Source organism: Schistocerca nitens, chromosome 1 (genome assembly GCF_023898315.1).
Source record: "Schistocerca nitens isolate TAMUIC-IGC-003100 chromosome 1, iqSchNite1.1, whole genome shotgun sequence".
NCBI classification, from domain to species: Eukaryota; Metazoa; Arthropoda; class Insecta; order Orthoptera; family Acrididae; genus Schistocerca; species Schistocerca nitens.
This window is the reverse complement of record NC_064614.1, coordinates 239,659,603-239,684,110: the sequence shown is the minus strand read 5'-3', so window position 1 is coordinate 239,684,110 and position 24,508 is coordinate 239,659,603. Positions and strand designations below refer to the sequence as shown.

The window sequence follows — 24,508 nt, the reverse complement described above, 5'->3', positions numbered from 1 at the left end:
TTAGAGGAATGGCAGCATGACTGGGACACTAGGAGCATTGCAAGGTGTGTTTACAGCATATTCCCAAGCATCAGCAATAGGCTCAAACTGCACGACGTTTCCTCTACTCGAGATATGGTGCACCTATTAACAGGTCACGGTTCATATTCCAAACGTCTGCATCGAGTGAAATGTAGTAGCAAGCCAATCTGCGATTGTGGAGGGAAGGTTCCACTGATCATATCATTCTGAGATGCCCCCTTTTTCGGGTAGAGAGAGACTGCAGACAATTGTAAGGAACCAAAACTTGTTGACTAAAGTCACTACTATAGAACACCGGATACATGAAAGGCAATTCGTTAACATTCGGTCTATAAGGCCAAGTTGAAGCTCAAAATATCAAAATAATGTCAACAACAATTATAGATTATGATAGGCACTCGGGGATTGCCGAGGCACCGACACACGCACCTACCAGTCTAGGTGATGTAGAATAATGTTGCATCAGTAGCTGCAGAAGTAGGTATAGGTGTGATTTGCTGGCAAAACCTCGAGTTCTTTCGAGGGTGCCAGAACATATCTAGTCATGTAAGATGGAAGTTACTCACTTGAAGTTGAGTTAATTACCTTTCTCTTACTTTATTTTTTAAACTGATTCTCGTTTTCCAAATATTCTTTTTTTTTCTACATCAGTAATACCAATGGTTGCTGTTACCATAATTTCTACTACATACATAATATAAAACATTGTATGTCACCATGATTAGCGAATATGTATGACCTGTTTAGGGTTTCCATATAACAGGTCTAAATATTCGTAGAAATAAATTGAACTCAAGTGAATCTCTTCGATTACGTCTTCATATGACTCTGATATGGGAGCACACATTTACAGTAATTTGGGATCTGTCCAGTGTTCCATATTTCTTCTATAATGTTTTTGATTCCTTCTGCGGCGATCTCTCCTCCGATTTTGCTTGTTCCTGCCACAAGGCCATCTTCCCCTGGTGTTTTTCATCCTTATGCTCTTTGATTATCTGTTTGATCTCCTCTAGATTTGGTGGGTTGGGATCTGGGTTCTCATCGATTTGTTTATTGGCATGTTTCAGAAATTATTAGGCAGCAATTTCAGATCGCGAAACTTATCTCAATAATGGAGACAGCACAACAGAGTGCTAGCTTACCGAGTATGGTACCAGATTTTTGGTGGTTTCAGGAGTCCCTTTCAGTCAGAACTAAACACGTTGTTCCTAACGGATAGAGATTGGCAGATGAGAAAAGTAATTTCTGGAGTACACCAAGGGGATGTTGTAGCGGCTTCCTGCTTGCGTTATATATAACTGATACAATAACGCACGAAGCTCCAAAGGCTGATCGCAAACGAAGAGTGCAACAACAGAAGATTGTAGCACAATGGAGGAGGACCTGCAGAGAATCAGTAACTGACGCAGGGGCTGGTAATTGACTCTTAACATAAATAAATATGACATACTGTTCATATAACACGTCGAAGAGATCCATTGACGGAAGGTCTGTTCCTAAAGACTGGAAAGTAGCACAGGTCACGCCAATATTCAAGAAGGGAAATAGGAGTAACCCACTGAATTGCAGACACATATCACTGACCTCAATTTGCAATAGCATTTTGAGTATTTACTGTACTCGAACGTTATGAATCACCTTGAAGAAAATGACTTATTGATACATAATGTTGTGGCTTGGCAAGACAGCCAAGCCACTATGAGGATGCCTGAAGGCTGGCGTGAGGTCTGGAACAAGACACGGTAATTAATATAGCCAATAACGTACGTAGCTGCTGGAATACTTAACTTTAATCCATAATTGGTGAACATCGCTCGTGACGGTACATGTTTTACAGCATCAATAGTAACTGGTAATGGCGCCTTGCTAGGTCGTAGCAAATGACGTAGCTGAAGGCTATGCTAACTATCGTCTCGGCAAATGAGAGCGTAATTTGTCAGTGAACCATCGCTAGCAAAGTCGGCTGTACAACTGGGGCGAGTGCAAGGAAGTCTCTCTAGACCTGCCGTGTGGCGGCGCTCGGTCTGCAATCACTGATAGTGGCGACACGCGGGTCCGACGTATACTAACGGACCGCGGCCGATTTAAAGGCTGCCACCTAGCAAGTGTGGTGTCTGGCGGTGACACCACACATAACTAACACGGATTCAGAAAATATCGTTCTTGTGCAACACAGCTAGCTCTTTATTCCCATGAAGCAATGAGTGCTGTCGACAGATGATCTCAGATCGTTTCCATATTCCTAGATTTCCATAAGGCTTTTGATACCGTTCCTCACGAGTGACTATTAATCAAATTTGGTGCATATGGAGTATCGTCTCAGTTGTGTGACTGGATTCGTGATTTCCTCTCAGAGAGGTCACAATTCGTGGTCACAGCCGGTGAATCATCGAGTAGAAAAGAAGTGAAATCTGGCGTTCGGAAGGTGATGTGATAGGCCCTCTGCTGTTCCTAATTTATGTAAATGATCTAGGTGATAATCTAAGCAGCCCCCTTAGATTGTTTGCAGATGACGCTGTAATTTACCGTCTAGTAAAATCATCAGACGATCAATTCCCATTACAAAATGATCTAGAGAGAATTTCTGTACGGTGCGAAAAGTTGTAATTGGCACTAAACAAAGCAAAGTGCGAGGTCATCCACATGGGTACTAAAAGAAACCAGATACATTTTGGGTATGCGATAAATCGCACATATCTAAGGGCTGTCAATTCGACAAAATACCTTGGAATTACAATTACGAGCAACTTAAATTGGAAAGACCATTTAGATAATATTGTGCGGAAGGTGAAACAAAGAGTGAGCTTTGTTGGCAGAACACCTAGAAGCTGCGACAAACCCACTTGTCCGTCCTCTGCTGGATATTGCTGCGCGGTATGGAATCCTTACCAGGTGGGATTGACGGAGGACATCGAAAAAGCGAAAAGAAGGCCAGCTCGTTTCGTGTTATCGCACAACAGGGGTGAGAGTGTAGTGATACACTACTGGCCATTAAAATTGCTACACCATGAAGAAATGCAGATGATAAACGGGTATTCATTGGACAAATATATTATACTAGAACTGCCATGTGATTACATTATCACGCAATTTGGGTGCACAGATCCTGAGAAATCAGTACCCAGAACAACCATCTCTGGCCGTAATAACGGCCTTGATACGCCTGGACATAGAGTCAAACACGATACCACAGTTCATCGAGAGTAGTGACTGGCGTATTGTGACGAGCCAGTTGCTCGGCCACCATTGATCAGACGTTTTCAGTTGGTGAGAGATGTGGAGAATGTGCTGGCCAGGGCAGCAGTCGAACATTTTCTGTATCCAGAAAGGCCGGTACGGGACCTGAAACATGCGGTCGTGCATTATCCTGCTGAAATGTAGGGTTCCGCAGCTATCGAATGAAGGGTAGAGTCACGGGTCGTAACACATCTGAAATGTAACGTCCACTCTTCAAAGTGCCGTCAGTGCGAAGAAGAGGTGACCGAGACGTGTAACCAATGGCACCCCATACCATCACGCCGGGTGATAAGCCAGTATGATGATGACGAATACACGCTTCGAATGTGCGTTCACCGCGATGTCGCTAAACACGGATGCGACCATCATGATGCTGTAAACAGAACCTGGATTCATTCGGAAAAATGACGTTTTGCCATCCGTGCACCCTGGTTCGTCGTTGAAAACACCATCGCAGGCGCTCCTGTCTGTGATGCAGCGTCAAGGGTAACCGCAGCCATGGTCTCCGAGCTGATAGTCCATGCTGCTGCAAACGTCGTCGAACTGTTCGTGCAGATGGTTGTTGTCTTGCAAACGTCCCCATCTGTTGAGTCAGGTATTGAGGCGTGGCTGCACGATCCGTTACAGTCATGTGGATAAGATGCCTGTCATATCGACTGTTAGTGACACGAGTCCGTTGGGATCCAGCACGGCGTTCCGTATTACCCTCCTGGACCCACCGATTCCACATTCTGCTAACAGTCATTGGATCTCGACCAACGCGAGCAGCAATGTCGCGATACGATAAACGACAATCTCTATAGGCTACAATCCGACCTTAATCAAAGTCGGAAACGTGATGGTACGCATTTCTCCTCCTTACACGAGGCATCACAACAACGTTTCACCAGGCAACGCCGGTTAACTGCTGTTTGTGTATGAGAAATCGGTTGGGAACTTTCCTCATGTCAACACGTTGTAGGTGCAGCCACCGGCGCCAACCTTGTGTGAATGCTCTGAAAAGCTAATCATTTGTATATCACAGGATGTTCTTCCTGTCTGTTAAATTTCGCGTCTGTAGCACGTGATCTTCGTGGTGTTGCAATTTTAATGGCCAGTAGTGTATAATACGCGAGTTGGGGTGGCAGTTACTGAAACAAAGGCGGTTTTCTTTGTGGCGAGATCTATTTACAAAATTTCAATCGCCAGCTTTCTCTTCCGAATGCGAAAATATATTGTTGACACTCACCTACGTAGGGAGAAAGGATGATAATAATAAAATAAGAGAAATCAGAGTTCGAACTGAAAGATTTAGGTGTTCTTTTTTCCCACGCGCCATTCGAGAGTGGAATGGAAGAGAACTAGTATGAAAATGGTTGGATGAACCCTTTGCCAGGCAATTAAGTGTGTGCAGAGCAACAATGTAGATGTAGATGTGCTAGAAACAAAAACAACCGCAAAATACCGAAAATGAAACACCTATGGGGATCTGAAGTGGAATGACAACAAAAAATTAATTGTACGAGGGGTGTTCATTTTCCTCGACCAATTTCGTTGAAAAACTCGGAATTTGTGTGGAACATTATGGAATATTCACGGTTCAACCTCTATAGTTTCTTGAAGCTCCGACAGGTGGCAGCGCCATATGTAGCTTTCAAAATGGCGTCTGTAATGGAAGTGCGTTCCAATCAGAAAGCTCTCACTGATTTACGTTTGGCGCCACACTATAGAAGATATTCGGAGGAGCTTGCAGAATGTCTGCACAAACCTGGCAGTTAGAAAAAACGCAATGAGACCAATTGTGTGATTGGATTGAAGAGTTCCTAGATAACAGAACGCAGCATGTCATTCTCAATGGAGAGGAGTGTTCCGAAGTAAGAGTGATTTCAGGTGTGCCGCAAGGGAGTTTCGTAGGACCGTTGCTATTCACTATATATATAAATGACCTTGTGGATAACATCGGAAGTTGACTGAGGCTTTTTGCGGATGATGCTGTAGTATATCGAGAGGTTATAACAATGGAAAATTGTACTGAAAATCAGGAGGATCTGCAACGAATTGACGCATGGTGCAGGGAATGACAATTGAATCTCAATGTAGACAAGTGTAATGTGCTGCGAATACATAGAGAGAAAGATCCTTTATCATTTAGGTACAATATAGCTGGTCAGCAACTGGAAACAGTTAATTCCATAAATTATCTGGGAGTAGGCATTAGGAGTGATTTAAAGTGGAATGACCATATAAAATTAATCGTCGGTAAAGCAGATGCCGGACTGAGATTCATCGGAAGAATCCTAAGGAAATGCAGTCCGAAAACCAAGAAGTAGGTTACAGTACACTTGTTCGCCCACTGCTTGAATACTGCTCACCGGTGTGGGATCCGTACCAGATAAGGTTGATACTAGAGATAGAGAAGATCCAACGGAGAGCAGCTCGCTTCGTTACAGGATCATTTAGTATTCGCGAAAGCGTTACGGAGATGATAGATCAACTAATGGGGAAGACTCTGCAAGAGAGACGCTCAGTAGCTCGGTACGGGCTTTTGTTGAAGATTCGAGAACATACCTCCACCGAGGAGTCAAGCAGTATATTGCTCCCTCCTACGTATATCTCGCGAAGAGACCATGAGGATAAAATGAGAGAGATTAGAGCCCACACAGAGGCATACCGACAATCTTTCTTTCCACGAACAATACGAGATTGGAATAGAAGGGAGAACTGATAGAGGTACTCAAGGTACCCTCTGTCACACACCGTCAGGTGGCTTGCGGAGTATGGATGTAGATGTAGACGGGCGAGGCGTCTGTCGTCATCGAAACAAGGTAATGCAAAACTCTCCAATCTCCTGCATCTCAGCCGGCCGCACATTGCTGGGTCTCGTTCAAAGTTGGAATGCGCGGACATTCTCATCCGAGGTGAGCTACGGAGCACAAACACCTCGCTGCTGAGCTGGACATCTCCGTTGGTAATGCTGACTCACTCGTCCACCAGTTGGGGTGCTCAAAGGTGTGTGCCCACTGGGTTCTTTGCCACCTAACAGAAGACCATAAAGAGCAACGAAGGACCATCTGTGCAAAATTGCTTGCCCGTTAGTAGGCTGACCGTGACAGACTCGTCGAATATCATTACACACTGTGAAACATGGTTTCTTCATTTCGAACCCGAAACGAAACGGCAATGCATGGGGCGGCGCTGCACCATCTCTCCTCTTTCAGAAAAAGTTGAAAGCCGCAGCCTCAGCGGGTGAAGTCATGGCGACGGTATTTTGAGACTGAAGTGGCTATTGTGTCTAATATCTTCCCTCATGGTGTAACGATCAACTGTGGAATATTTTGTGCTACCCTCACTAAATTGAAGAAAAGACTTGAGCCTGTTACTCGCCACAAAAATGCAAACGAGCTTCTCCTTCTCCATGACAACGCAAGGCCTTACATAAGTATGCACACTCTAGAGGAGCTCACAGAATGTCATTTGATTGTTCTATCTCACCAACTCTACAGCTTGGATGCAGCGCCTTCCGACTTCCATGTGTTTCGCCCAATGAAGAGTGCACTCTGCGGGAAGCAGTACGTGGAGGTCGAGAGGTTTCTGATGCAGCAAGACGTCTGCTCCGACGTCGACCAATGGGGTAGTACCATGTGAGCACACAGGCCATCTCAGGAAGGTGGCGTAAGGCCGTCACATTGAACGCAGATTGTGTTGATAAACAGGGTCTTATAACCAAAATAGTAGGGAATATTTTGATGTACTGGAATTCTGAATAAAACCAACCCGCTTTCAGAAATATATGTGTTGCATTACTCGTTGAACACTCTTCATACAATTCTTGTAGGATCGAAGTATTCATTCATATTTCGAAAATGTCCAGTGTGCCCTCCACCGGACTTACGACAAACATCCTATACTTTTGCGAGCATATCCTGACTTACTGCTTTCTCTGCAGTTGCTATGCTGCGTCTCAGTGCATCTAAAGTTGTCGAAAGAGGTGGCACATAGGTCGGCTGTTTCATAAATCACCAGCAAAAAGTCCACATGCCGTGAGCTCAGGTGGCCTTAGAGGTCAATGAGTCAGAGCAAAGTACCCAGGCGATAGTCAACCTCTTCCGATACTTCTGCAAGCGTACGGAGGGTTTGCTGTACTCATTGCTTCTTCTATACTGCGCCACAGTTCATTCAACGTTGATTGAAGGGTAGGCACATATACCAAGTGATTCAGTGTACCCTACAAAAAATGCATATACCACCTGGCCGAGGCTTAAAGTTGCAATGCGAGATCCGTAGGCCGCATGCGTTCTATCCGTCACTGAGTCACCTCGTTCTTAAGAAATACTATCGAAAAATTTCACTTGGTAGTAGCGAATACTCTGTTCAAGAAACAGAAGAGGAGGAGGTATGCCTGTCAAAGGCTGGGCGATACGGGAAGATTTCAGTTAGATTTTTCAGGCAGAGATCCCAAAATCAGGTATTGAAATGGAAGGCGCACCCAGGAACAGATGTAAGCTCAGATGACAATATACTAGTGACAAGAGTAGGCTGAAGTTTAAGAGACTAGTCAGAAATAGTCAAAGCCAAAAACAATGGGATACGGAAGTAGTAAGGAATAAAGAGGTGCGTTTGAAGTTCGCTGACGCTACAGATATTGCGATAAGGAATAGATCAGTAGGCAGCTCAGTTTGAAGAGGAATGGGTATCTCTAAAAAGGGCAGTAACAGAAGTTGGAAAGGAAACCTTGGGTACAAAGAAGATATCTGCGAAGAAACCAAAGGTAGCAGAAGAAATACTTCAGTTGATCGACGAAAGAAGGAAGTACAAACAAAAATGTTCAAGGAAATTCAGGAATACAGAAATATATGTCACTTAGGAATGAAACAAATAGGAAGTGCAGGGAAGCAAGGCGAAATGGCTGCATGAAAAATGTGAAGAAATCGAAAAGGAAATGATTGTCGAAAGGACTGACTCAGCATATAGGAAAAAAAACACTCTCTGTGAAACTAAAAGCAAGGGCGGTGACATTAACAGCCCAATGGGCAGCCAATGGGAGTACCGTTGTTAACCGCAGAGGGGAGAGCGGATAGGTGGAAAGAATACACTGAAGGTCTCTATGAGGAGGAGAACTTCTCTGGTGACTTGATAGAAGAAGAAGGAGGAGCCGATACAGAAGAGGTAGGGGATCTACTAATAGAATTAGAATTTAAAAGAGCTCCGGAAGACTTAAAATCAAATATGGCAGAAGGGATAGGATTCAATCAGAATTTATAAAATAACTGGGTGAAGTGGAAACAAAATGACTATTCGAGTTGATGTGTAGAATGTATGTATCGGCGATATACCATCTGACTTTGTAAAAACAGCATCCACACGATCCGAAGATTGAAAGAGCCGACAAGTGCGAGAATTATTGCACAATCAGCTTAAAAGTTCATGCATCCAAGTTACTGACAATAATAACGAACAGAAGAAGGGAAAAAAGAACTGAGGTTGTGTTATATGACAATCAGTTTGGCTTTAGGAAAGGTAAAGGCATCAGAGAGGTAATTCTGAGGCGGTCGACAATGGCAGCAAAACTGAAGAAAAATCAAGACTCGTTCATAGGATCCGTCGACCTGAAAAAAAGCGTCCGACAATGTAAAGTGATGCAACATGATCAAAATTCTGAGAAAAATTGGGGGTAAGCTACAGGGAAAGACGGGTAATATACAATACGTATAAGAACCGAATGGGGAAAATAAGAGTGCTTGGATTAAAAAGGGTGTAAGACAGGGATGTAGTCTTTCGCCCTACTGTTTAATCTATACATCGAAGAGGCAATGACAGAAGTAAAAGAAAGATTCAAGAGAGGAATTAAAATTCGAGGTGAAGGGGTACGAGTGATAAGATTCGCTGATGACATTGGTATCCTGAGTAAAGGTAAAAAAGAACTACATGATCTGCTGAATGGAATGAACAGTCTAATGAATACAAAATATGGATTGAGAGTAAACTGAAGAAAGACGGAAGTAATGAGAAATAGCAGAAATGAGAACAGTGAGAAGCTTGTCAGAACAGGTGATCACGAAGTAGATGAAGGTAAGGAATTCTGTTACCTAGGCAGTAAAATAACTCATGACGGACGGAGCAGGGAGGACACTGGCAAAAAGGCGTTCCTGGCCAAGATGAGGCTACTACTATCAAACGTAGATCTTTATTTGAGGAAGAAATCTCTGAGAATGTACGTTTGGAGCACTGCACTGTATGGTAGTGAAAAATGGATTTCGGGAAAACCGGAAAAGAAGAGACTCGAAGCATTTGATATGTCAGCAGGTTACCTTCCATTCGGAAAGTGGGTGCACTCAGCGACTGTTACGTGACTTGTAAATTATAGAGTGCAGCAATCAGTCGTCCTTTTTTTTTTAGATTTTATTCCGCAAATCCAGATTTTGGCTAGTAGCTAAAGACGACTGACTGCTGCACTCCATAATTTAGTAGCTAGTCATTGTACTAACCGAAATCTGGATTTGCGGAATAAAATCGAAAAAAAGGACGACAGAATGCTGCACTCTGTAATTTACAAGTCATTTGATATGTGGTGCTGCAGAAGAATGTTGAAAATTAGGTGGACTCTTAAGGTAAAGGTTCTCTTCAAAAACGGCGAGGAGAAGAATATATGGAAAACACTGAAGAGACCAGATGGTTTGACATCAGTTAAGACATCAGAGAATAACTTCCATGGTACAAGATGGAGCTGTAGAGGGTGAAAATAGTAGAGGAAGACAGAGATGGGAAAACATCCAGCAAATAATTGAGGAAGTAGGTTATAAGTGGTACTGTGAGATGAAAAAGTTGTTACTGGAGAGGAAATTATGGCGGGCCGCATCAAACCACTCAGAAGACTGATGAAAAAAAAAAGTTGCCTGTAAAGTTCGTTTGTGTGATCTTGCAAGAGGAGTAGAGGGCATTTAGGTACAGCAAGTGAATATGGGAAAAGGGATGTAAGAGAAATACAAATATGGTAGGAGCACTTCTTTTGACCAATAACTTCTGCAAAAAACTTGGAACCATTGGACAAATGCAGCCTCTGGATATTTGTTTTTTTTTCATGCCTATAATACATTTTATTGCACTATTTGTAGCTGTGCCTTAAAGGATAACAAGTTTCACGATAAGCTCCACGACAAACTGTATAGCATTTGGTTGCTCACCATAACGTTCCGTCAGTTCTCATCACCCTGTTGCACCAGTACGATTCTATATGCATTTTTATGAATACCTAGCTGAAGGTTCTGCACGGTTTGTAACTCCCGAGTAGGTCGCCCTGGACCTCGATGGTGCAAACCTTTGTGGCCACTGTGGCGCATCGTTTCTCATTCGCTGTTTATGGTGCAAGTTAATGGTTTGTTTCAAACATTTCTTCTCTATTGACGATCTTCATTTTGTAAAATGTAATACATACTTGCCACAGAAGTTTGATCACTGCACCTCCCGAACAATCATCTTCTGTCACCTTTTGATGCACATGGTGTGTTATTAGTAGCTAATTTTTTTCGTGTCATAGTTAACACTTTCAAATGGGTCTTACTAAAGACTGAACCTGAGACCTCGCACTGAAGGCGTTCCTTGTCAGTTTTGGATCTTTTAGTTTCTGTGTGATTTTGAACCTAAAAATTTGTGACACCCCATATTGAGCTCAAGAAGCACAGCAGGTGTTTTTTTTTTTTTTTCTTTCTAATCAAGCCGTGATTTGTTGTGCCAGGAGGCGAAGGCAGCTGGCGGCAGTTCCTGACGCTGCCCAACATCCTGAAGGAGTTCAACCCGCGGCTAGTGGGCTATTCGCTCAACGACTCGCTGTCGCACCAGCACGCGTCGCAGTTCAACGTGGCCGAGGGCGGCGCCATGAGCCGCGACCTGCCATGGCAGGCGAACCTGCTCGTCCGGCGCATGCGCGCGCACCCCCAGGTCGACGTCAGCAGGCACTGGAAGGTGCGTCACCGGCTCCGCTTCCCCAACCTCTGTGTGCTCACCACTCATTCACCTCATACGAAAGCTATTTCTTTTTTTTTCTTCAAACACTGATAGGTTGTTGTTGCTGTGGTCTTCAGTCCAGAGACTAGTCTGATGCAGCTCTCCGTGCTACTCTATCCTGTGCAAGCTTCTTCATCTCCCAGTACCTACTGCAACTTACATCATTCTAAATCTGTTTAGTGTATTCATCTCTTGGTCTCCCTCTACGATCTTTACCCTCCACGCTGCCCTCCAATGCTAAATTTGTGATCCCTTGATGCCTCGGAACATGTCCTACCAACCGGTCCCTTCTTCTTGTCAAGTTGTGCCACAAACTCCTCTTCTCCCCAGTTCTATTCAATACCTCCTCATTAGTTATGTGATCTACCCATCTAATCTTCAGCTTTCTTCTGTAGCACAACATTTCGAAAGCTTCTATTCTCTTCTTGTCCAAACTATTTATTGTCCATGTTTCACTTCCATACATGGCTACACTCCATACAAATACTTTCAGAAACGACTTCCTGACACTTAACTCTATACTCGATGTTAAAAAATTTCTCTTATTCAGAAACGCTTTCCTTGCCATTGCCAGTCTACATTTTATATCCTCTCTACTTCGACCATCATCAGTTATTTTGCTCCCCAAATAGCAAAACTCCTTTACTACTTTAAGTGTCTCATTTCTTAATCTAATTCCCTCAGCATCACCTGACTTATTTCGACTACATTCCATTATCCTCGTTTTGCTTTTGTTGATGTTCATCTTATATCCTCCTTTCAAGATGCTGCTCATTCTGTTCAACTGCTCTTCCAAGTCCTTTGCTGTCTCTGACAGAATTACAATGTCATCGGCGAACCTCAGAGTTTTTATTTCTTCTCCATGGCTTTTAATACCTACTCCGAATTTTTATTTTGTTTCCTTTACTTTTTGCTCAATATACAGATTGAATAACATCGGGGGGAGGCTACAACCCTGTCTCACTACCTTCCCAACCGCTGCTTCCCTTTCATTTCCCACGACTCTTATAACTGCCATCTGGTTTCTGTACAAATTGTAAATACCCTTTCGTTCCCTGTTTTTTACCCTCGCCACCTTTAGAATTTGAAAGAGAGTATTCCATTCAACATTGTCAAAAGCTTTCTCTAAGTCTACAAATGCTAGAAACGTAGGTTTGCCTATCTGTAATCTATTTTCTAAGATAAGTCGTAGGGTCAGTATTGCCTCACGTGTTCCAACATTTCTACGGAATCCAAACTGATTTTCCCCGAGTTCGGCTTCTACCAATTTTTCCATTCGTCTGTAAAGAATTTGCGTTAGTATTTTGCAGCTGAGACTTATTAAACTGATAGTTCGGTAATTTTCACATCAGTCAATACCTGCTTTCTTTGGGATTGGAATTACTGTATTCTTCTTGAAGTCTGAGGGTATTTCGCCTGTCTCATACATCTTACTCAGCAGATGGTAGACTTTTGTCAGGACTGGCTCTCCCAAGGCTGTCAGTAGTTCTAATGGAATGTTGTCTACTCCAGGGGCCTTGTTTCGACTCAGGTCTTTCAGTGCTCTGTCAAACTCTTCACGCAGTATCATATATCCCATTTCATCTTCATCCACATCCTCTTCCATTTCCATAATATTGTCCTCAAGTACATCGCCCCTGTATAGACCCTCTATATACTCCTTCCATCTTTCTGATTTCCCTTCTTTGCTTAGAACTGTTTCCATCTGAGCTCTTGATATTCATACAAGTGGTTCTCTTTTCCCCAAAGGTCTCTTTAATTTTCCTGTAGGCAGTATCTATCTTGGCCTAGTGAGATAAGCCTCTACATCCTTACATTTGTCCTCTAGCAATCCCTGCTTAGCCATTTTGCACTTCCTGTCGATCTCATGTTTGAGACGTTTGTATACTAGGAAGAAATCGGCGAGTAATTAAAACGAACGTGGGAAAAACTATTTTCTGGTGGAAATATGGAGAATAAACGAGAAAAATTTCGTTTGTAAGTGTAGTGATTGTGTTATAGTACAAGAAACAGCTACATCACTTCACACGTTTCATACAGCTGTTGTATTGTTGAACAAGCATATGATGTGCTACGTATACTACGTACGTTATTTTCTATTTTTTTTTATTCTTGTTACTTTGATGTTTGTTCCAGATGCGGACAACACTATTTCGGAACATAACATCGCTGGCCTAACCTTCAAAACAAATTTCACATTTCACAGGAATGTATAATATAGCAGTTGATGTATGACTAAGATAGGCACTATGTGATGACGCCAGGCTGCCGATGTGTTGTGCCAATAAATATTGGACAGTAAAATAACTGGAGTTGAAATGTGTTATTGTATAAGTAATGCAATTCATTTCTTACTAGAACATCCTTTTCTGGGTTTAAATAAAAGTGGCTCTTAGAAGTAATTATTGCTGCCTCTAGGAAATAGCGTCTTGTTGCTTCAACAGCGAGTGTGTCTTCATTATTATTTAAAAACTGTGATGGCAGCGTACACTGTTGGTGACTCCATTCGTTCGTATTTCAATAAATTATCGTGATTATCATTTCCAAATAACAAACATCAATTACAAGTTATTGGTGTGCAGATTTTAAACTACTTTCTAGTCGAATGTGTTTTTAATGAACATGATATTACAATATGCGGTACTATTCCATAGCTTTTATGGAGTCACAGCAGTCCCCCGCAAGCTAATACAATTATACTGAGTTATCATAGTCTGCTGTCCCAAAACCCTACAACAAGGGAAGAGTGATATCTATTTTTAAGAAAAGGTGTATAACGGAGGTCCGGAAAAGCAGTGGTTTCCTCGATAGGGCCACATTTTCTACCTGGTCGATATACTGGCCGTGTGTACGTTGACTTCCTGCAACATAAAGCTAATAGACTATTTGGATGGCATTTTTTATGATTAAAGGACTGGTATGTGGTACATATACGACGTTGAGCCGGCACGTTTTCGTGTGGCTACTCGGAAAAATCTAGCACGAATCTTCGACAAGTGTATCGGTCGTGCCACACCAATACTATGGTTTTCCAGGTCCCCCGATTTCAGCCCACTGGACTTTTGTGTGTGAGGATATTTAAAGGTTTTGGAGCATTACAACCCTTTTCGTAGTGTCGATGGGCCGTGCAGACGCATTACTTATAGTTGTCAATTCATTCAAAACGTGTCTGGGATATTTGAAAGTGTACAGGCATCGACGAAGAGATCTGTTGATGCCAGCCTTCATGTGAACGATGGCCGTGTGGAACCCTTAATGTAATCTGCTTGTCCTCAAGTGCGTATCTGCAGCAGGGATGGTCGAGGACTCTGGTATAAGGTTTCATATACCCAGTGGTAACTCATCACATCGGAGAAACCATTGGTCTTAGGACCTGTGTTCATTAGGATTATTTGCTTGTTTCATTGTTGTCCTGCATAAGATTTGGATAACTGCATAACAGAAGAAGATATAGCAGGGGATGAGACAAGGTTTTGTGTATTCAACAATAATAAGTTCATTCTGCTGGTTGTTGAGCTCCGCGGTTGTGGATTATATTATTTCTGTGGTTTATATTATTTCTGTGGATCATATTATTTTAAGAAATGCAGCAACCAGCCCGATTTGTGAATTTTTATTTATACCAATATGCGTCCCGGTCTTTCACCCTTCTTCAATTGGCGTAATGCATATTTGAATTGTCAGTAAGTACATAGTTAAAACATCGATAGCAGTTTAGTTGCTGACTTTCTACTGCTTCTTGTTAATCCAATTTTCGTGTTTACAGATGTGCCACAAACACTTTTTGACTTGTATCGTGTACCAGAACAGTACACTATCCGCCGTGTTGCAGTCGGCATAATTAAACAACAAAAAATTCTCTGGTTGCTGTACTTATTGAAATAATAAGTTTTATAGATTACATATACGAGGGTTAGAACTTTAATAATGGCAAATATTTATTGCAGCTCATAAAAATAGAAACATGTTTCAAAGTTTTATTGATCTTTAAAGTAGTCACCAGCATTGTGTATAATCCGTTGCCAGCAGTGTGGAAGTCGTAGGATACTCTTAGCAGTGCCAGTTGTGTTGACAGTTCGAGCGGCGAGGTCTGTTGCCCCACGAATTTGTAGCAGTTCTGAAGAGAATGCCGTGAAGTGTTTCCTTCAGTTTAGAAATCTAGTTGAACTTACGGGGGCTTGAGGCTGGGGAGTGCAGTAGGTGATACAGCACTTAGCAGTCCCATCAGTCAAACAAATCAGTAACAGCTTGCCCTGTACGTGCGTGAGCATTGTGCTGCAAAATGATGGTCAGGTCCTGCAGAAAGTGTCATCACTTCTGTCTGATGACTACTCTGAAGATTAGTAAAACTTTGAAACACATATCTATTTTGTACGAGCTGTAAATAAATAGTTGCCACTATTAAAGTTCCAACTCTCGTATTTTTTAATGTTTGTATGGGCTAGATCTTCAGAAGGTGTAAGAGGACAGTATTGGAGGAGGAGGAGGAGATTACTGTTTAACGTCCCGTCGACAACGAGGTCATTAGAGACGGAGCACAAGCTCGGATTAGGTAAGGATGGGGAAGGAAATCGGCCGTGCCCTTTCTAAGGAACCATCCCGGCATTTGCCTGAAGCGATTTAGGGAAATCACGGAAAACCTAAATCAGGATGGCCGGACGCGGGATTGAACCGTCGTCCTCCCGAATGCGAGTCCAGTGTGCTAACCACTGCGCCACCTCACTCGGTAAGAGGACAATATTATTTTAATTATAGCGCTAATGTAAAAAAAAAACCTAATTGGTATCCTGATGTTGAACTTATTATACAAAGAACCGACAGTATTTTCCTACAGCTGTATTAAGGTGACACTGATTTTACAAACAATATAGACCATTGCAAAAAAAGGAGGAGTCATTGCGAGTTCAGATCAAGCACGTTCCATCTACAAGTGTAATGAGTAGCTGTAACAATGAAACAAAAGGAATGGTGCTCCTGCATACAGATCCAGTATATTCCAAAAGAGTGTTCAGTAGTTATACCGTCGAACAAATGTGGAGACAGACACGAAACACATTGAAATGTTTTGTTACAGATGGTAACGATACTGATCGGCGGTAACGACTTCTGCATCGACATGTGCTACGAAGGCAGGGCGGCCGGCGCGGTGGAGAGCCACCGCCGTGAGTTGATGGAGACTCTGGACTACCTGCGGGCCAACCTGCCGCGTACCATCGTCAACCTGGTGGTCGCTCCTCGCAAGTATCCGACTTTGCTTCTCTTTAAGATGTCACGTAACACATGCCTTCGTCCTCTCGTGCGGTTGATTCATGAATACCTACCTCTCACATGGCAACAAAAAGACACACGACGATGACACATGAGGGCGTGCTGAAATGCAATGTATCAGAAATTTTATGTGAAAAATCTTAAAGCTTTTTAAATGAAACGAACGTTATTAACATTCTAGATCTTTTCTGCATGTGTACATATTTATTTCTCAACATAGTCACTCCGGTGATGAACACATTTCTCTAAACGAGGGAGCCGGCCGGAGTGGCCGAGCGGTTAAAGGCGCTACAGTCTGGAACCGCACGACGGTCGCAGGTTCGAATCCTGCCTCGGACATGGATGTGTGTGATGTCCTTAGGTTAGTTAGGTTTAAGTAGTTCTAAGTTCTAGGGGACTTATGACCACAGCAGTTGAGTCCCATAGTGCTCAGAGCCATTTGAACCATGTAAACGAGGGACCAGGTTTTTGATGTAGTTACTGTAGAATTTTTGACTATGTTCACAGAACCACAACTTCATCTCTGCTTCTACCGCTTCATCACTATCAAAGGGAAGTCGTCGAAGGTGTTCTTTAAATTTTAGAAACAGATAAAAATCGTATAGGATCGCATAGGGGCTGTATGTAGGATGATAGATGATTGTGAACCCATGACGTCGGATTACATAGACAAATGTAATGTATTGCGAATACATAGAAAGAAGGATCCTTTATTGTATGATTATATGATAGCGGAACAAACACTGGTAGCAGTTACTTCTGTAAAATATCTGGGAGTATGCGTGCGGAACGATTTGAAGTGGAATGATCATATAAATTTAATTGTTGGTAGCGCGGGTGCCAGGTTGAGATTCATTGGGAGAGTCCTTAGAAAATGTAGTCCATCAACAAATGAGGTGGCTTACAAAACACTCGTTCGACCTATACTTGAGTATTGCTCATCAGTGTGAGATCCGTAGCAGATCGGGTTGACGGAGGAGATAGAGAAGGTCCAAAGAAGAGCGGCGCGTTTCGTCACAGGGTTATTTGGTAAGCATGATAGCGTTACGGAGATGTTTAGCAAACTCAAGTGGCAGACTCTGCAAGACAGGCACTCTGCATCGCGGTGTAGCTTGCTATCCAGGTTTCGAGAGAGTGCGTTTCTCGATGAGGTATCGAATATATTGCTTCCCCCTACTTATACCTCCTGAGGAGATTACGAATGTAAAATTAGAGAGATTCCAGCGCGCACGGAGGCTTTCCGACCTTCGATCTTCCCGCGAACCATACGCGACTGGAACAGAAAGAGGTAATGACAGTGGCACGTAAAGTGCCCTCTGACACACACCGTTGGGTGGCTTGCGGAGTATAAATGTAGATGTAGATTGTTGCGGAAGTCGCAGCCTTCGCGTGTGGTCTGGCATTTTCATGCTGAAGGAGAGGGTGATCCGTGTGTGAACGAACTCTTCGAATTCGAAAGTCGGTTACAGCTCTCTGTTTCACACGCAGCGACATACACTCCTGGAAATGGAAAAAAGAACACATTGACACCGGTGTGTCAGACCCACCATACTTGCTCCGGACACTGCGAGAGGGCTGTACAAGCAATGATCACACGCACGGCACAGCGGACACACCAGGAACCGCGCTGTTGGCCGTCGAATGGCGCTAGCTGCGCAGCATTTGTGCACCGCCGCCGTCAGTGTCAGCCAGTTTGCCGTGGCATACGGAGCTCCATCGCAGTCTTTAACACTGGTAGCATGCCGCGACAGCGTGGACGTGAACCGTATGTGCAGTTGACGGACTTTGAGCGAGGGCGTATAGTGGGCATGCGGGAGGCCGGGTGGACGTACCGCCGAATTGCTCAACACGTGGGGCGTGAGGTCTCCACAGTACATCGATGTTGTCGCCAGTGGTCGGCGGAAGGTGCACGTGCCCGTCGACCTGGGACCGGACCGCAGTGACGCACGGATGCACGCCAAGACCGTAGGATCCTACGCAGTGCCGTAGGGGACCGCAATGCCACTTCCCAGCAAATTAGGGACACTGTTGCTCCTGGGGTATCGGCGAGGACCATTCGCAACCGTCTCCATGAAGCTGGGCTACGGTCCCGCACACCGTTAGGCCGTCTTCCGCTCACGCCCCAACATCGTGCAGCCCGCCTCCAGTGGTGTCGCGACAGGCGTGAATGGAGGGACGAATGGAGACGTGTCGTCTTCAGCGATGAGAGTCGCTTCTGTCTTGGTGCCAATGATGGTCGTATGCGTGTTTGGCGCCGTGCAGGTGAGCGCCACAATCAGGACTGCATACGACCGAGGCACACAGGGCCAACACCCGGCATCATGGTGTGGGGAGCGATCTCCTACACTGGCCGTACACCACTGGTGATCGTCGAGTGGACACTGAATAGAGCTCGGTACATCCAAATCTTCATCGAACCCATCGTTCTACCATTCCTAGACCGGCAAGGGATCTTGCTGTTCCAACAGGACAATGCACGTCCGCATGTATCCCGTGCCACCCAACGTGCTCTAGAAGGTGTAAGTCAACTACCCTGCCCAGCAAGATCTCCGGACTGGATGAAGCGTCGTCTCACGCGGTCTGCACGTCCAGCACGAACGCTGGTCCAACTGAGGCGCCAGGTGGAAATGGCATGGCAAGCCGTTCCACAGGACTACATCCAGCATCTCTACGATCGTCTCCATGGGAGAATAGCAGCCTGCATTGCTGCGAAAGGTGGATATACACTGTACTAGTGCCGACATTGTGCATGCTCTGTTGCCTGTGTCTATGTGCCTGTGGTTCTGTCAGTGTGCTCATGTGATGTACCTGACCCCAGGAATGTGTCAATAAAGTTTCCCCTTCCTGGGACAATGAATTCACGGTGTTCTTATTTCAATTTCCAGGAGTGTAGTTACGTTATATACCGCCATGTTATACGCTCTAGCGGCAGAGGGCTGCAAATATGTAGACGTGTCGTACAAAGATTTAGAATGTTTATAACGTTTGTTTTATTTAATAATACTTGAGAATTATCATATATGGAATTCGGAGGCTTTACTTTTCAACACGCCCTCGTACACTACTGGCCATTAAAATTGCTACACCACGAAGATGACGTGCTACAGACGCGAAATTTAACCGACAGGAAGAAGATGCTGTGTTACGCAAATGATAAGCTTTTCAGAGCACTCACACAAGGATGGCGCCGGTGGCGACACCTACAACGTGCTGACATGAGGAAAGTTTCCAACCGATTTCCCATACACAAACAGCATTTGACCAGCGTTGCCTGGTGAAACGATGTTGTGATGCCTCGTGTAAGGAGGAGAAATGCATACCATCACGTTTCCGACTTTTATAAAGGTCGGATTGTAGCCTATCGCGATTGCGGTTTATCGTATCGCGACATTGCTACTCGCGTTGGTCGAGATCCAAGCCGGCCGCTGGTGGCCGAGCGGTTCTGGCGCTACAGTCTGGAACCGCGCGACCGCTACGGTCGCAGGTTCGAATCCTGCCTCGGGCATGGATGTGTGTGTTGTCCTTAGGTTAGTTAGGTTTAAGTAGTTCTAAGTTCTAGGGGACTTATGACCTCAGCAGTTGAGTCCCATAGTACTCAGAGCCATTTATATTTTTATCGAGATCCAATGAATGTTCGCAGAAAATGGAATCGGTGGGTTCAGTAGGGCAATACGGAACCGCGTGCTGGATCCCAACGGTCTCGTATCACTAGCAGTCGAGATGACAGGCCTCTTATCCGCATGGCTGTAACGGATCATGCAGCCACGTCTCGATCCCTGAGTCAACAGATGGGGACGTTTGCAAGACAACAACCATCTGCACGAACAGTTCGACGATGTTTGCAGCAGCATGGACTATCGCTCGGAGACTGTGGCTGCGGTTACCATTGACGCTGCATCACAGACAGGAGCGCCTGCGATGGTGTACTCGACGATGAACCTGGGTGTACGAATGGCAAAACGTCATTTTTTTCGGATGAATCCAGGTTCTTTTTACAGCATCATGACACTCGCATCTGTGTTTGGCGACATCGCCGTGAACGCACATTGGAAGCGTGTATTCGTCATCGCCATACTGGCGTGTCACCCGGCGTGATGGTATGGGGTGCCATTGGTTACACGTCTCGGTCACCTCTTGTTCGCATTGACGGCACTTTGAACCGTGGACGTTACATTTCAGATGTGTTACGACCCGTAGCTCTACCCCGCATTCGATCCCTGCGAAGCCCTACATTTCAGCAGGCTAATCCTCGACCGCATGTTGCAGGTCCTGTACGGGCCTTTCTGGATACAGAAAATGTTCGACTGCTGCCCTGGCCAGCACATTCTCCAGATGTCTCACCAATTGAAAACGTCTGGTCAATGGTGACCGAGCAACTGGCTCGTCACAATACGCCAGTCACTACTCTTGATGAACTGTGGTATCGTGTTGAAGCTGCATGGGCAGCTGTACCTGTACACGCCATCCAAGCTCTGTTTGACTCAATGCCCAGGCGTATCAAGGCCGTTATTACGGCCAGAGGTGGTTGTTCTGGGTACTGCTTTCTCAATTGCGTGAAAATGTAATCACATGTCAGTTCTAGTATAATATATTTGTCCAAAGAATACCCGTTTATCATCAGCATTTCTTCTTGGTGTAGCAATTTTAATGGCCAGTAGTGTATTTCCCACTGAAGTGGCGAAACATCTAAACGCTTGCACCAAGGTAAGATGAACGTCTTTTCTAGTTTGTTACAACACAGGCAAAAATTAAGCTCAGCCCGTTGTTGCGTTACACATTAGGGGGGCCACTCGCAGTCAGGAGATGTCGCTGAATATCCTGAATAAGCGGCACTGGTTGAGGCGTCGGGGTAATTCGGCCAGAGCCATCGTCTGAGAGTCGATGCGCAACTCGCTAAAGTGGAGTCTCTTGGCCAAAAATGCAATGCCATCCTTTCATTTCATCGTCTGAAGAATCGATTTCCTTTCGGGATTCATTAGTACCCTGCTACCAATTGCATATGAGCAACGGTTACGATATAACCCCTGCAAACTGCACGAAGATTACGCACGAAGCTGTCACGTACCATTTCCTCCCTAGTTTTTCGTGGACTCTCTAGGGTAACAGGCATCTATGCCAGCATAATGTGTGCAATAGACGGTTACATGGGCGTGTCGATGCTTGCTCGTTACACGATGCGAGATAACATGCTGTGTCCTCCCTATCAAAAAGTCCTCAATCCAGTCTCAAATTTCACTTGATACACCACATGATAGTACTTTTGACAATAAGTGTAAGGGTGGTACTGAGTCAAATGCTGCTCAGAAATCAAGAAATACTTCATCTACCTGACCTTCGTCCGAATTTTTCAATATGTCGTGTGACAAAAGTGTGAGTTTGGTTTGTTCAAATGGCTCTGAGCACTATGGGACTTAACATCTTAGGTCATCAATCCCCTAGAACTTAGAACTACTTAAACCTAACTAACCTAAGGACATCACATACATCCATACCCGAGGCAGGATTCGAACCTGCGACCGCAGCAGTCCCGCGGTTCCGGACTGCAGCGCCTAGAACCGCACGGCCACCGCGGCCGGCTGAGTTTGGTTTCACATTATCGATGCTTTCGGAATCCGTGTTGGTTGGCATGGCGGAGATAATTCTGTTCCAAGTACATCATCATGTTTGAGCTCAGAATATATTCTAAGATTCTACAACAAATCGGAGTGAAAGATATTGGATGGTAGTTTTGTGGATCAAGGTACTACCCACCTTGTATACGCGCGTGACCAGTGCTTTCTTCCAACTACTAGATACGGTTTATGGTTCGAGGGATCTACAGTCTATTATAATTAGAAGAGGGACTAACTCAGCCGAAAATTGGGTATAGAAAGTGATTCCACCAGGCCCTGGAGCTTCGTTTAATTTTAACAGTTTAGTTGTTTCTCAACACCACTGACACTAGTACTTATTTCAGTCATATTTTCAGTAGTTCGAGGATTAAATTGGGCCACTTCTCTTGAGTTTTTCTTTGTAAAGGACCATTTGAAAACAGAGTTGAGCATTTCAGCTTTTTCTTTGCTAACCTCGGTTTCAGTTCCTGTCTCATTCGTTAGGGACTGACACTTCTTTTGGTGCCCCTAATAGTCGTTACATAGGACTAGAGTTTCTTTGCATTTTGTGAAAAATCATTTGACAGTATTCTGCTACGGTATTCACTGATGGGTTCAGGCATTGCTTTTTTAACAGCCGAACGCATTTTATTCAGCGTCTCTCCATCTGTATTCCTGTGCTTTGTTTTACACCTATTATACAGTAGTATTTGTTTGTTTAGAAGTTTCTTTACAGTGAATGTACACCGTGGAGGGTCATTTCTATTACGAACTGTTCTAATGGGCACATATCTATCCAGTGCATGGTCAACTATCCTTTTATTTTTGAGCCATAGTTCCTCAACATGCTCCTACCCTGTACTGAAAGTTTCAATTTCCTCTTTGAGATAACACAATGCTGATTTTTTTATCTACTTTACTGAAGATATATATATTAGTGTTTGTTTTTGTTACCTTTTGTAATCCTGAAATTATTGTTGCCATAAGCAAAGTGGTTCAAATGGCTCTAAGCACTATGGGACGTAACATCTGAGGTCATCAGTCCCCTAGACTTAGAACTACTTAAACCTTACTAACCTAAAGACATCACACACATATATGCCCGAGGCAGGATTCAAACCTTCGATCGTAACAGCCTCGTGGTTCCGGACTGATGCGCCTAGAACCGCTCGGCCACAGCGGCCGGCTTTCCACAAGCATGTCATTGTCACTGATACTATTTTCAACTGGACATCGTTGAAGAGGTCAGATCTATTTGTTGCTATTAGACCCAATATATTTCCATCATGAGTAGGGTTCTGAACTATCTGCCTTAGGTACGGTAGTTATCAGAGATGGCATTTAGTGATGTTTCAGAGGATATCTTATCACGCCCGCCAGTAACAAAACTGTAATTTTTCCAATTGATTGTTGGACGATTAAAGTCTCCACGGTGATTACAGTATGATTGGGGAACTTACGTACTAGCGAACTGAGGTTTTCTATAAGGTTTTCGGTTAGATCATGAGATGAGTGTGGTGAGCGATAGAAGGATCCAGTTATAATTTTGTGCCCATCTCTGATACTGAGTCAAGCCCAAACAATCTCACATGCATTTTCAGTTTCTATCTCGGTGGATTTAACTTTCTTGTCCACTGCGACAAATACACCATCTCCATTTCCCGTTATGCTTTCGATATACAGTTAAATTTTCACCAGAAATCTCACTGTTATCAATTTTAGGTTTCAATGAGCTTTCTGTACTTGGTACTACTTGATCTTTACTGCTTCCCAGAAATACCTCGAACTCTGGCTATTTGTTCCGAATGCTTCGGCAGTTAACCACTAGTTTTTTAATACTGTTACTTGTTGGAGGCATTACTTAGGATTTACTCTGATAATTCTGGATTTCCAACAGGGCCGGCCGAAGTGGCCGTGCGGTTAAAGGCGCTGCAGTCTGGAACCGCAAGACCGCTACGGTCGCAGGTTCGAATCCTGCCTCGGGCATGGATGTTTGTGATGTCCTTAGGTTAGTTAGGTTTAACTAGTTCTAAGTTCTAGGGGACTAATGACCTCGGCAGTTGAGTCCCATAGTGCTCAGAGCCATTTGAACCATTTCCAACAGCTATCGTTATCTGGACGGGAAATCTTTTAATCTGAAAAAAGGCACTGTGTGCACCCCACACAAAGTCAGCTACCTGGGTAACAGCCTCTGACATGTAGTGCACACATCACCCATTTGGGAGACCCTACAGTTCTCAAGAATATGACAAAAGTCCAGGAAGTTGCAGACTAGCTTGTCACAGAACCTTCGAAGTCTCTGATTCAGACCTTCCATACGACTCAGAACCAAGGTGGCACTATCGGTTCCGGGGACAAATGTGTGAGATCTTTGAAACTCCGTGTCCAAGGCTGTTCTTCTCAACCCTCTC

The 24,508-nt window shown here is 44.2% G+C and overlaps 1 protein-coding gene across 1 annotated transcript in view; it reads left to right on the top strand.

Moving 5' to 3' along the window:
• The window catches only part of LOC126239361 (phospholipase B1, membrane-associated-like), a 194,653-nt gene that overhangs the window by 109,646 nt on the left and 60,499 nt on the right, over positions 1-24,508 (top strand). Inside the window, exons 5-6 of the mRNA XM_049947858.1 lie at positions 10,970-11,196; positions 16,313-16,475. Of these exons, the coding sequence (XP_049803815.1) occupies positions 10,970-11,196; positions 16,313-16,475 (390 nt within the window). The remainder of the gene's footprint in view (positions 1-10,969; positions 11,197-16,312; positions 16,476-24,508) is intronic.